The sequence below is a fragment of the Lactuca serriola genome, chromosome 9 (assembly GCF_051521515.1).
Source record: "Lactuca serriola cultivar US96UC23 chromosome 9, Lser_US96UC23_V15, whole genome shotgun sequence".
In the NCBI taxonomy this organism is placed as follows: Eukaryota; Viridiplantae; Streptophyta; class Magnoliopsida; order Asterales; family Asteraceae; genus Lactuca; species Lactuca serriola.
In genome coordinates, this window is record NC_136416.1 from 60847208 (window position 1) to 60861914 (window position 14707).

Sequence of the window (14707 nt, forward strand, 5' to 3'; positions counted from 1 at the left end):
TATTCCATCCAGATAGGATGATTAGACTCATAGTAGTTTGGCATTCCAACCCGATGGTTGAGGGGCCTGGGGTATTCCATCTCGAGGGATGATTGGACCCATAGTAGTAGTAGTAGTAGTAGTTACTATATGTATAGGAAGTGGGGCATTCCAACCCGATGGTTGTGGGCCAGGAGTATTCCATCCCGGTAGGATGATTGGACTCATAGTATGTTGGCATTCCAACACGATGGTTGAGGGGCCTGGGGTATTCCATCCTAAGGGATGATTGGACCCATAGTAGCTATTGTTGTATGTGTAGATGTTTGGGCATTCCAACCCGATGGTTGTGGGCCGAGAGTATTTCATCCCGGCGGGATGATTGGATTCGTGTTATGTAGGCATTCCAGCCCGATGGTTGAGGGCCGGGGGTATATCAACCGGAAGGTTGATTGGACCCGAAGTATGTTGTTCTTTGATGTATGTATATGTTTATGTGCGTATGGGTACTTTGGGGGAACTCACTAAGCTTTCGGGCTTACAGTTGTGGTTTATTGTTTCAGGTGCTTCAGGAGATCGTGGCAAGGCAAAGGTGTGATCGTACCGCTTCTCATGTTTTATGCTTTATGTGATATGGTTATGGGGAAATACTCTGATGTTTAAAATATTTTGAAAACAAGATGTATGAAAGTAATGGTTTTTAAATGAAATAAAATGTTTTAAATTGGTTGAAATTTTTGGATGTTACAACACCCGCCTTATTTAAGTGCCCTCCGTTTTTGTATTTTTTTGTTGGACATTTAATTTAAGGGCACGCAAAAATACGTGTCCTCTGTCCTTTAAATTTTGGAAAGATGACATTATTTTTAGGACACACAAAAAATGCGTATCGTTAATCTGTGCGTGTCATTGATTGCGCGTCATTAAATGTCTGTTTACTAGTAGTGAATTATCGACATCCATATCATGTGGGGTTTGGCTAATGCTCTCGGGATATCCTCATACCCTCCAACTTGCAAAAAATATTCTTTTGCATCAACTTTACGCTTTCGACAATCTTTTAACAAGGTTGTTTCAAAACTCTCTAACAACATAGTAGCGTCTGGACGAGGACATCTGATCCAAATCAAACTTTATCTACAAAAAAAAGTTAACCAAGTAAAAAGCATTCATAATTAGCCATATAAAATATTTTTATATAAATATACCCATAAATGTTGTTTTACTCTATCCTTTATCGTAGGGGAAACTTTTTTCCAAGTCCATTTATCAAAAGGGACCACCCGCCACATTATTTTCCCAACTTCTTGTGCAAACATGCCTTTCGGCTCTCCTACGGGATCATATGTCATATCCCTATCATATTCCATATAAATTGATTTTCCCTTATTCTATAAGAGCGCTCTTTCAAGCTTAATATTTTTGGATTTTCCACGAACTCTCCTATGTTGCTCAATTAATAATATAATAAAAAATTATTAGAAATGATATTTCACTTGTAATAACTGAATAAAAATAGTAAATAATAATTCATAATAAGACTTATCGTCCTGCACATGATGACCAGCACCTCTACCACCTAGGAAAGGTGGGTCCTCAGCTCCATCACCCCCATGTCCACAGCCCATAACAGCAGCCATGGTGTATAAAAACAAAAGCCATATCGACACCATTTCCTGAAAAATTGTAAGATATATATATATATATATATATATATATATATATATATATATATATATATATATATATATATATATATATATATATATATAATTTCTATTACAAATACACATTACATAAGAACTATTCTAATCAGAATCTTCCTCATGTCATTTAGTGTCTTCTTCGGTATCATAATCGGTATCGGTATCATCATAATATATAATTTCTATTACAAATACACACTTCATAAGAACTATTCTAATCAGAATCTTCCTCATGTCATTTAGTGTCTTCTTCGGTATCATAATCGGTATCGGTATCATCATAATTAGTCTCGCAATTCGAAACATCATTGACTATAACAGTTGGCGGAGGAACTTCAGTTACACTTTGTACATCAATAACGACTCTAGGAATGTTTTGAAAGTACATGTTGAAATCGATAAAAAGTGGAGTATCGGATGAAGATATATTTTGAACTATGTCGATATTGTCAACATTTTCGTGTGAGCCATTATCAACATTTTGGAACAGAGTCACTGTAAACAAGTTAGACACGATCATCGTTCGATGGTAGATCCCAAATACTTCGATGATTTACATGCTCGACAACACACCAATGGTTATTGTTTTAGTTTGTTCAAGAAGGCTCTCTGATATAGAATACTTGTTTCTGTGAAGCATATATGAGTTGATCATATTTGTATGATTCACGTCGTGTGTCGATACTTGTGAAATTATCACCAAAAATAAAGAAAAAAGGTTAAATTTAACAATTTTTTATAAAACATGCGGCAAAAGTCTGAATGTTAAAAATTTGTGAGCACTTTTCGGAAAATGTAAAAATATGGGAGAAAAGTCACAAATGAAGAAGGTTATTGTTCAAACTTGTAAATTGTCAAAGTTTAGTGGCCTTAGTGTAAAGAATCATCAAACTTTAGTGTCAAGAGTGTAAAGAAATAAAATTGGAAGTTTTGTGGCAAAAGTGTAAAGAAATAAAAATAAAGTGACAAAAGTATGGATTCAAAAAGTTTCATGTTAAGACAAAAGTATAAAGAAATAGAAGTGGCAAAAGTATGAACTGAAACCTATTAAGACTATCCATGTGCTTTAATATACTAGCCGTTTACCCGCGCCAAGCTTTGAGTGCGAATATTTTATTCATAAAATTAGTTTGTACATACGGTTATTTCTTTTACAAAAATAATTTACTACACCAAATAAATAGTTTGTGTTAAAAGCTCAATTAATTAAATGTCTTTTTAAAACTGACATGTTCAACAATATATATTTAGTATTCACTAACAATAATTAAATATACGAGTCATCAATTCAATTCAATTCATACCAGAGAATACTAAAATGCTTTTGTTTATTGTTATAATTGAGAAATTGTTACGGAAATACACTAGAAAATATATCATTAAAATGCTCTCGTTTATATTTATATCAATGAAAGTACAACGTGATAATGAAATTTGTTGTATCAAATATTTAAACTCAAAAAAGCCTTAAAAATGGATGAATGTGGGTTAGAAAGGTTATTGGACAAAAACCACATAACAAACATAAGTTACCTGAGCAATAGCAAGATTAACAGTAATAATCCAAAATATATTTATATGGATTTACATGTATATATTGATGAAGATACAATAATTAAAGATAAGAAAAAAAAAAGGTAAGCTACATTGTATATGCATGTTATTAGAAATAGAAAAATAAACTCATATATCAAAACAACCTATCGCCAGATGATTTTAATAATATCAATTCTGACGATTTTAGAAATAGAAAAATAAATTAATATACCAACACTAAATATATCAACAATCGATGGCCTTCAAACAAAAAACATTAAACAAAGATCAAAATTATTTTAATAATAATGAAAACAAAGCTCGCATTTTTTCATTGCATATTCATATTTTAATTTCTTTTTTTGTAGATAGATTTTTTAATATAGAAGTCTTGCAATCTAGATGACTTATACAATACAACCACAAAATGACATCTTGAATTTGGTCTTACTAGCTTTGTTTACTTGTACAACATATACAGGTATACGGATTTAGGGTGTGTTCGGCAAAACTAGCTGGTAGCGGGTAGCTTGTAGCGTTTTGTTAAACGCTACATGAAGTAGCATTTGGATTTGGAGCGTTTTGATTAAACTAAACGCTGGAAGCTTGTAATGCCAAACGATACTTTTTGTTTTAAATTGAGCGTTTTGTCAAACGCTAGAAGCTAAAAGCTCTCAAACGCTCCATGTCGAACACGCCCTTAGAGGGCTTTTCATGACGTGTTATTGCTACCACAACACCTTTCCTTGATAGCATCAATTGCGTTCTGCATTAGATATTTTCATGGTTAAAGAATGCAATGTGGCTAGAAATGTTTGTCACGGCTAAATCTTACACCACCTGCACCAATGTTTACATGGTCATAATCACTGGTGAGAATAAATAACCAATAAAATACCTCCTTGTGATCTTTGAGAAGCAATCAAAGTTTGGCATTGACCAGGAAAAGGCTTCATCATCCACCACACCACCTTCAATATCCAGAAAATGGAAGCTTCATTGACCAACTGAATTTCAAGATCTCTGATTTTAACGAACATTATCCACATCTGTAACTACAACTTAAAGTTAAATAAGAAATTAATATTAGTCTGTGCACATCAAGCATATTAAACAAAGTATGCAATCCGTTCAATGTAGATGATCACTAAAAATGTCATTGCATATATGTTGCCTTACTCATGCGATACCGAAATGTCCAAGCTAATGCACTCATGTGCAATTTTATTAAATTTATCAAAAGAACTCATATCAATCTGCCCTTTGATAGCTGAATCTATTAACTTGTCAACAAATTTATGGTCGTCATAGTAGCTTCGAACGATGTCAATCAGATATTGTTCCTTAGAATCTTCAATGCGACTTGGAATATAAGCCATCATCCCACTAGACATTTCAAACATTACCACTCCAAATGAATATATGTCGGACTCTTTAATGAGCCTACTTTTTTTGTTGCAAACAGGATCCATGTAAAACCTTGTACCAGCAACCTTTGTAACGACACCAGTATCTGACTGATTTGTTGAATCTAATCTTGACAAACCAAAATCACATATTTTGGTGTCCATATTATCATCTAACAAAATATTTGCACTCTTCATATCTCTATGAATTACTTCGCTGCACACCCTACCCGAGTTAAGGTACTTTATTCCTCTTGCTGCCCCCAAGCATATCTTCAGGCGTTGTTTCGATGTTAGGCGCCACCTCATATTTAGGTTTTGGAGGTGATAATCAAGGCTTCCGTTTCTTGCATACGTACAAACTATAATTTTCTCATTCTCATCATCACAGTAGCCAATGAATCGAATGATGTTTGAATGGTCAAAACTTGCAACCAAATTGAGTTCATTAAGGAACTCCTTATTTCCTTGATAATCGTTACGATCAAGGCGTTTAACGGCTACTAGGGGTGTCTCTATTCTTTAGAGAGTTGTCCTTTGTAGACCATACCAAATCCACCATCTCCAACCAGAGTTTCTGAACTGAAGTTTTATGTGGCCTGGTTGATCTCCGTCAGTGGAATTCGATATTCTTCAAGGTTAAACCCTGAAGAAGTCATTGTTTTTTATATTGGTGGTTGTGTATGGTTATGGTAGTAGCAGCTTTTCTTTGAATATATATATATATATATATATATATATATATATATATATATATATATATATATATAGAGAGAGAGAGAGAGAGAGAGAGAGAGAGAGAGTTAGGTTCAAATGTTTTCACTATCTATTGTGCATGTATGATTGATTCTGTACCAATCATTTTAGTTATTTTAAGAAAGTAATTAATGGATATTAAATTTTGAAGATGTAATTAATATCCATTATATCTTCAACATGTAATATGCATTAATTATTTACTTAAAATAACTATAATGATTGGTCCAGAATCAATCATACATGCACACAATACATAGTGAAAACAAAATAACTTAACCCTATATATATATATATATATATATATATATATATATATATATATATATATATATATATATATATGTATGTATGTATGTATGTATGTATGTGTGTGTATAGAACCAAGTTCACTTAGAAGCGCGTTATAACCGTCGACTCACATCAAGTACCGGGTTTATCTTAATTAGCAAGACATGTAAATTATAATACTTCCTTCGTCCTAAAATTATAGTCCATCTTTTCTTTTTGGTTTGTCCCAAAATAATAGTCCACTTCTAAAAATAAATAACATTTTTACCAAAATACCTCATTATTATTAGTTAACTAACTAAGCATTTAATGAAACATTAAATGCAAAGTAAGGGTAAAACTGTTATTTTATTGTATAAAGTTAGTGGTAACTAATGTTTTCTTAATCTATGTGTTTTTTGTCTGTGGACAATAATTTTGGGACGGAAAGAATAGGTGTAAGATCCAGTGGGAATAAAAATAAATAAACTACTACGTGGTGGAATGATCTCCTTCAATGGAATTATATATTTTCTAGGTGTACCCCTGAACAAGTCATTGTTTTTTAATATTTTTTAGTGGAATTCAGTATTTTTATAGGTTTAGCGCTCAACAAGACATTGTTTTTTATATTTTTCTAGGTTTACCCCTCAACAAGACATTGTTTTTTATAGTTGTATAGGTTTATCCTTGAAAAATAAAACTAAAATAAACTAAAACTAAATCAACCACCTGGTGGCTTATCGGGTAGAACGAGGTGCTCAAGTCCTACGTGTTTCGATTAGAAGTTGTCTAAAAGAGGATATGTGACGTACTTCGGTGTTTGAGCATATCGTCTAAAGGGCGAGCCCTCTCCTCTTATCCTCGCAAAATAGGGAGCTGCAGTGGACAATTAGGAACCCATTTTTTAAGGGGAATAAAACTAATAGTGAGATCTCAACGTCAAGAATTTGAAATTTCACCAATCAAACATCACTTGGTAATGTTGTCCTTTTTGTGATTATTTATTAGTTATAAACCTTGTTTATTTGCATTCACAACGATGTGATACCAACCAAACATCAATCTCACTTGGTAATGTTGTCTTTTTGTGATTATTTATTAGTTATAAACATTGTTTATTTATTAGTTATAAACCTTGTTTATTTGCATTCACAACGATGTGATACATGTCATACTCTCGGTTGTAATTTTTAAACAGAATAAAAAAGCATGTGGATCAACTATGAAATAGTCAAATGAAACTACGAACATCTATTATATTAATGGGTGTGGGCAACTAGTTAAAGGATATCATCACACCTAAAAGTTGCTATCTCACACGTCATGTCAATATGGTGTTATAACACAAATAGAGAAAATGAGTAACTAGTTATAACACCCCATGTCATCATTTCTTTTTTCATTTTTTCCAATTTAATTTTTATTTTTTAAACAAAATTAATTAAAACATGTAATTTAATAACATTTAAAATCATTACGAAAACATAACATTTAAAAAAATTACATTTTGCCCCAAATTTATTCATTTTCATTGTCATCGTACATAAAATCAGTCAAATCTTCTCGAAGTTTTTTGTGCTTTCATGCGTCTTGAATATCCATGACCATATGTAAATATTCCGTTGTCTCGCTTTGAAATTACATGTGTCTGGGCTCCAAAATTGAATACCCCGCAATGTTTCATCTTTTATCTTCAACCATTATGTTATGCATTATGATACATGCATACATAATATCTTGTAGAACGGCTAACTGATATGGTCGTGCCGAAAGTTCAACTATGTGTCATTTCGACTTCAGAACTCCAAAAGCACGTTCTACAACCTTACGTGCTCCTTCTTGTTTTCTCTTGAAAAAATAGTATCTTTGTTACTGGGTGTCGAAACGCCTTCACAAATGTCAAATATGTTGGATATATTTCATCCGTAAGGTAATAATCATACTTATATTCATTTTCATTCACTGTGAAAGGAGCATCTGGTGCCTTTCCTAACAAAATATCGTCGTATATTGGTGACGGGTCAAGAACGTTCGCGTCGTTATTCGAACCCACAACCCTGAAAAAAGCATGTCAAATCAATAAATCTTGAGATGCAACAACCTCTAATACCACTGAAGGTGTTCTATGCTGACCACTTGTGTACTGACCTTTCCACGCCACGGGACAATTTCTCCAGTTCCAGTGTATGCAATCAATGCTTCCTAGCATACCCGGAAAACCATGTCTTTCTTCATGCGCCGCATATAGTTGTTGTATATCATTCAACGAAGGTTTGCGCAAATAAACGTCACCGAAGGCGACTCTCCCATTGCCATAAGCTTAATTGCGGCAACACATCTCTACAACCCTGTGAATCCTCGCTTACCTCTAGCATCATATCTCATTTGGAAAAATCCATACATAAACGTATATTTAATATGTAAAAGTTATATTTGAAAGAAGCAATGTATTTAAATAATGTAAAAGTTATATTTGAAAGAAACAATGCCTGTTTTCCAACGCGTTAGCTATCCGAACAAAAGCATTTTTCCACAAACGAAACCTTCTTTTGAATTCGCATGGCTGGTAGACAGAATCATCCGCAAAATAATCGTGAACTAAATGTATGTGCCTTTCTTCACGATCTCTTTTTAACGTTGCACGCCTGTTTAATAGAGGAGCTAGATTTGGTTGTAGTAGCACGTTCGTATAATACTCGTACATCATAGAGACAAACATATCATCGCCATCACTATCATCGGACAAATTCATTTTTTTTGGAATGTATTGAAAGTATATGAAATAGATAGAAAAGTAGTGATTAAATTTATATGAAATAGAGAGAAAAGTGATGATTTTATAGGTAAAGATTTTTTTTTGTTAAGAGTGATACCATTTTCCAACGGTAAAATGAGAAAATTTAAAAAATTAGACGTGTTATCGTTCGTTACAGTGACAACGGAGGACCACATAATGGGCAGGGGCGGTATTCCGCCCGTGGTAACATCGTGGAGGCAGTGTTACGTAGGCAATAACGCCCCTCCATGGGCCCGTACCGAGCAGTCTTATGGCTGACTTTTTCTCATTGTGTGTTTAGTTAGTTAATTCAGAGTTTCAGAGTCGAATGGAATTTGGATTTAATTCTTTTTTTATACAACACTATTATAGAAAATTAGGACAACTGAGAAGTGCTACATAAGAGCTAGATAAGTAGACATTCCAATCCAGACAAACACCTTTACAACGGCTAGAGATCCATCTATAAGATTGTACAACAGTAATCCCTACTCTAAATTTAGCTCTCTCCTAGGCTTGTTGTCTTTAAACAACATCTTGTTACATAAAGATGTACCAAAGGACCCAAAAAAATGGAAAGAACAAATGCATCAAAACTCTTTTCTTGGGAACATATAAATAATTCAACTCAAGGGAGCATTTAACATTCATAAAATTCATGAAAAATTTAATCTTTTAAAACAACCCATAAATCATCATTGTCTAGAAATAGTTTACAAAACAGGTTCAATATCATAGTATTCCCAAAATCATAAAAACAAAACTTGAGGAGGTGTATGATCACGCCATCGTCTTCCCGAGATCCTTTGAGGTACCTAAAACATAATCCAAAACTATAAGCCCAAAGCTTAGTGAGTTCTCCCAAAATACCAATACACAACAAATAGTACATATAATAACAGCATGCAATGGGTCCACGGCTAAAAGACTGGATTACCCCTAAGCACACAGCATAAGTCTGGTTTGCCCCTGGGGCCCACAACTTATGTATGGCTTGTTCCCCGACCTGATCAATCCTCGGACTGAATATTACTAAGCCTTCAGTACGAGTCTGGCATGCCCTTCCCAGCCCTCAGCTCGTATCTGGAATGCTCATGAGCCCTCAGTATGAGTCTAGCATGCCCTCATGGTCCTCAGCTCATATCTGGCTTGCTCCAAGGTTTGTTGGCTACCGCACGGAGCAGTACAACCTTAACCCAACCCACACAATATGTCGACATATAACCCATAATATCATATACAGATAAACAAAATGTATCACAGGTAGTCCTACAGATCTACCAGACTAGCAAATCAAATCTAGCATGCACATCTATTCCATACTCAACCTATCAACAAATATCAGGTTATCAACCAATGGGTCAACATTGGTGCCTTTGAACCAAAAGTACAGTGAGAAAAACTCACCTCGCAAACTGTGAAGAACAAATGAGGCCCGATTCCGAATCTCAGCTCTATACACGATACCTAATTCCATGAAATGGCCAATTTCCATCAGAATTCCAAAATACACAAAATACCCTCAAGGTCAAACTTGGTCAAAGTCAAAGTCAAAGGTCAAGGTCAACAGTCCATGTTGCCCAACACGACGTGTTTACTAGCATACACGTCATGTTTCATTAGCATTCAGACGGTCGGGAAACCCCCAACTAACATGTCGTGTTGGCTTGCAAACACGTCGTGTTTGCCCGAGTTCTAGCAGGTTAATACATTCAGCTGTATTCTCTGATTCCAGGGACTCCATTGAAACTACTCCAGGGGTCCAAAAACACAACCACAAGGCTTGAAGATTCAAGGGCTTAACCAATAAGCACTAAATCCTTAAGGTTTGAAACCCAACCTTTCCAGAAGAGATTCTAGCACCAAAACCTTCCCAAAGGTCGGTGTTTTATAGACATGCCTGCCCAATGCATGTCTTGAACCCAAAATAGGTCAAAATGGGGATTTATGACCTACTCTCCATGCATGGCATCAAAACTCGACTATAGGCCAGATCCAAGACTTCACAAGGTCACATAAACCTACAGATTCATAAATTTGCTAACTTTATGGGATCCAACCAATCCCTTACTCAAGAACAACAAGTAAAAGGGATAAAACTCAAGATCTAGCAACACAGAGGAATAAAAATCGAATATTGAACACTTACAAAGGTCCAGAAGAGTGCCAAACTGAAATATGAGGGCTTGTTTTTTGGATCCTTACTTCCTTCTTCCAACATCTTTCTTCTTTGGCTCCAAAAACACCACGCTAGCTCACAAATGAGAGGGAAAGATGATTAGGGTTCTTAAGGGTCAATATGGAGAATTGGAGGATGATAAAAGAACAGCCCTTGGGACTAAAGGAGATTATATAGGGTGAAAAACCCTAAAATTTAGGTTTTTCTCAACCAGCCGCCAACACATTGTGTTTGTCCATTAACATGCCATGTTGGTCCATAAAAACATGCAGCCCATAAGTTCCTCAACACGCCATGGTGAGGCTTCACCACGCCGTGTTCTAAAAGGAAAAACATGCATAAATTGAATAAATCTCATACCTGGAAATCGGGATTTACTATTCCCCTAATTGAACTAGACTTCGCCCTCGAAGTCTCCTATGGTGAAGAAATCCGGATAATGCACCCGCATCTTAACCTGCGGCTCCCAGGTTCACTCTGAGTCCCTCCGGTGCTACCATTGTACCTTTACCAAATGTACTTCCTTGCTACGCAAAACCTTTACCTTCCTTACCAGAATAGCTACCAACCTCTCAACATAATTCAGGCGCTCATCAACCTAAATATCATCCAATGAAACCATCGCTTCCTCATCCAACATGCACTTTCACAGCTACGAAACATGGAAAGTGCTATGAATATGACTGAGCTCCTCAGGAAGATCCAATCTATAAGCAACCTTGCCGACTCTAGAAATAAGCCAGAATGGTCCAATATATCAGGGATCCAATTTCCCCCTCTTCCTGAAGCGAATCACACCTTTCAAAGGTGAGACTTTCAGTAGCACCATGTCGCCGACCAGAAATTCAAACTCGGGCTGGCACCGGTCAGCATAGCTCTTTTGCCGACTTTGAGCAGTCTGTAAACTCTGCCTGATTTGCTGAATCATCTCCATCATCTGAAGGACCACCTCGATGCGCCCCATAAACCTGTGACCAACCTCTCCCCAGCAAACCGAGGTATGACATCTCCGCCTATACAAGAGCTCAAAAGGCGGAGAACCAATGTTGTAGTGAAAACTGTTGTTGTAGGAGAACTCCGCAAAAGGTACGTAAAAGTCCAAGCTCCCACCAAAACCAATGACACAGGCTCAGAACATATCCTCAAGGTTATGTATCATCTTCTCACTCTGGTCATCGATATGTGGATGATAAGTTGTCTTGAAGTACAACCTTATGCCCAGTTCCTCATGGAACTTCTGCAAAAAATTAACGGGAGGTGAACCGAACATCACGGTCTGAAACAATGGAGATCGGAACCCCATGGCGAGCAACGATCTCGCAAATATACACATCAACCAACTTCTCGGCCGAAGAACTCTCCCGAATCGCCAGGAAGTGTGCACTGTTGGTCAATCGATCCACGATGACCCAATAAATTGTGTCAGTAATCGACCACTACCATGTATGTCTGATCTTGTATTAACGGATAGGGTGAGTCTAGGGGTAAAATACCTAACGGTGTCAGACCACTACTAGGCAATTTTTAATGTTGTATTGTCGGATAGGGTGAGTCTGGGGGTAAAATACCTCACGGTGTTAGACCACTGCTAGGCATAGTTATCTAGATAACCATCCCTGACTTAAATGTCATGTTGTTTTTACGAACGGAACTTCATGGTGAAGTTTGTTCCATTCCCCTCATTTGATGTATTTATTGATCCTTGTTTGCTACTAGGGAATTTTTGAAACAACATCATCGGTTTGTTATTCATAATGATCCTTTAGGCTAGATCTTGTAAGATCGTTATATAGGATCTGTACGTGGGAATTGATAGGATGGGATAAAAATTTTTAAAGATATGATATGTTTGTATTAATGATAATATTTGGATTTGCAGGTTTGAGATATACATTATTATCACATTGTGGGATTGAAATCCCTATGTACTTACCAGGTTTCCCAACCTGACTCACTCGGTTTATTATTTCACAAGTGGTTATATGAAAGATACATAATGTTTAGATATTCAAGGAGTATTAGGACACTAATTTAATTATTGTAAGGCTTGTAGTATTTCGTTATACTTATGTTTTTTATTGACGATGACATGCCAATGTTTTAATATAAATAAATATACATTTCTTCGGAAATGATTTCATAACATCATTATTATGTTTACTGGGAACAAATTCCGCAATATTATTCTTCAAAAAGGATACTCTAATTTTTAAATAAGCATAAACAAATTGGTCTTTTCTGGCTGTGAAAAATGGGGATGTCACAGATTCAGTTAAATTTCCTTTAAACAATATTCATTACAATTTATGAGCATTTAAATTGGTCACAACATGTTGGAGTTGTTTTTGCTAACATAATTATCATATATAGTGATATCCCCAAATTTACGGTCATTTTCAAAATTCTAATTATGCTTATTTAAAAATCAAAGTATCTATTTTGAAGAATAATATTGCGGAATTTGTTCCTAAAAAACATGATAAAGATATTATCAAAGCATTTCCAAAGAAATGTATTCTGTTTATATTTAAACATTAGGATGTTATCGTTAATACAAAAACATAAATATAAACATAAACAGTCCTTACATTCATTTACACTAATGGTTTACATCTCCATTAATCTCTTTGTGTAATGTAGCTTCGTATCAACACCTAAGATACAAATAAACTGATTGGGTCAGATTGGGAAACCTGGTGAGTACTTACGGTTTTCAACCCACAATAATATAATTATTTTGTTTAATCATCACACAATTAACCCAACTTCCCATCCCCATTATCTTCTTTATTCTTAAGGATCTACCCTAAGAATCATCTATCCTTCATTCATTCCTAAGTATTGTCCTATGGAATAGTCATGAAGTCCATTGCTACCAGGTTTTATCTAACATGCATTAAGTTCATAGCTGTCGATGTTATCTATTAGACACTAAATTCATAGCTGTCAATGTTCATTTATAAGGCATTAAGTCCATAGCTGCCAGGTTTTTTAGAGTACATCTGGTGAACACGTCGTTCACGAACACCTACAGGTTACGAGCTTGCTAACGTTCCACTGGACTGTCTAAAATAGTTCGTGGTCGTCATCTATACTCTACTAGATGACTAGATCATTGTTAAGGTCAAGGATTCTCATCATCTTTCACCTTTCATCATCTATATCGTCTTTCATCTCATATTTCATCTACCCATCTTTATCCGATATATTTATAGGTATAAAATACATATATAGTTTAAATCGAATAAAAAATGTATATTTAGTTCATCCAGCACAGATATCAAGAACATATATATAATATACACACATAACACGTAATTTATATTAACTACTTCGTATCTATGTGTAAGATGAAAGTAACTATGTACTCACTTGTTAAAGTGATGACTCGAAATTCGGGCAGCGCTTTGCTTCTAACAATTCTCTTTTCCTTCGACGAAACTTAGTATCATTATTACTAGATTTTAGTCTAATATTTATTGCGACTAATTATTAGTTTAGATTTATCATTAACTCAAGGCCTACGAGCAATATTGTTTTTATTGAACTATAAAAGTGTTAAACAATACTTTTCAACTACTATGTAAAGATAGGGGCCAGACATGAAACACTGGAAGGCAGTACCATTTTGGCATTAAAGTCGTTCTGAAATCAAACAACCCTATGCGGCCCTTCAAACCAGCTTCCCATATCGTGAGCAGTTAAAAGGTATTATAATAGCACTTTGTATAATTTTTAATACCTAGCACATATATTGTTTATAGGTTCATGATAATGATAATGAACTTAAACATAAGATGTACTTAAAGTAGGGTAAGCATGACTCACTTACAAGGGAGTTTAGTGAGGAACCGGGCTCTGAGCGGGTAGAACTTCTGAGCCGAAAGCTCTTCTTCTTGGAGCCTTCTGGCGCTCTGGGGCTCGCCTATAACACTTAGGAAGTGCTAGGGAAAGAGGAAGAGGGTTTGGTGTGTTTGAGTGAGAAGATTTGGAAAAGGTGTGAAGAAAAATGAAGAAAAATGCCTCTATTTATTGGCTGGAGCCTGGGCGTATGCGGGGTGTAATAACCCTGTACGTTGGGCGTATTATATGTTTC

General features: G+C 35.3%; 1 protein-coding gene across 1 annotated transcript; it reads right to left on the bottom strand.

Annotated features, from left to right (window-relative positions):
* Positions 1-4026: 4026 nt before the first annotated feature.
* LOC145075740 (serine/threonine-protein kinase RIPK-like) lies at positions 4027-4825 on the bottom strand. The gene is made up of 3 exons (XM_079021870.1): positions 4412-4825; positions 4120-4276; positions 4027-4061 (listed from the first exon to the last, which is right to left on the bottom strand). The coding sequence occupies exons 1-3, from the start codon at positions 4823-4825 to the stop codon at positions 4027-4029; spliced, it is 606 nt and encodes a 201-aa protein (XP_078877996.1).
* Positions 4826-14707: the final 9882 nt, after the last annotated feature.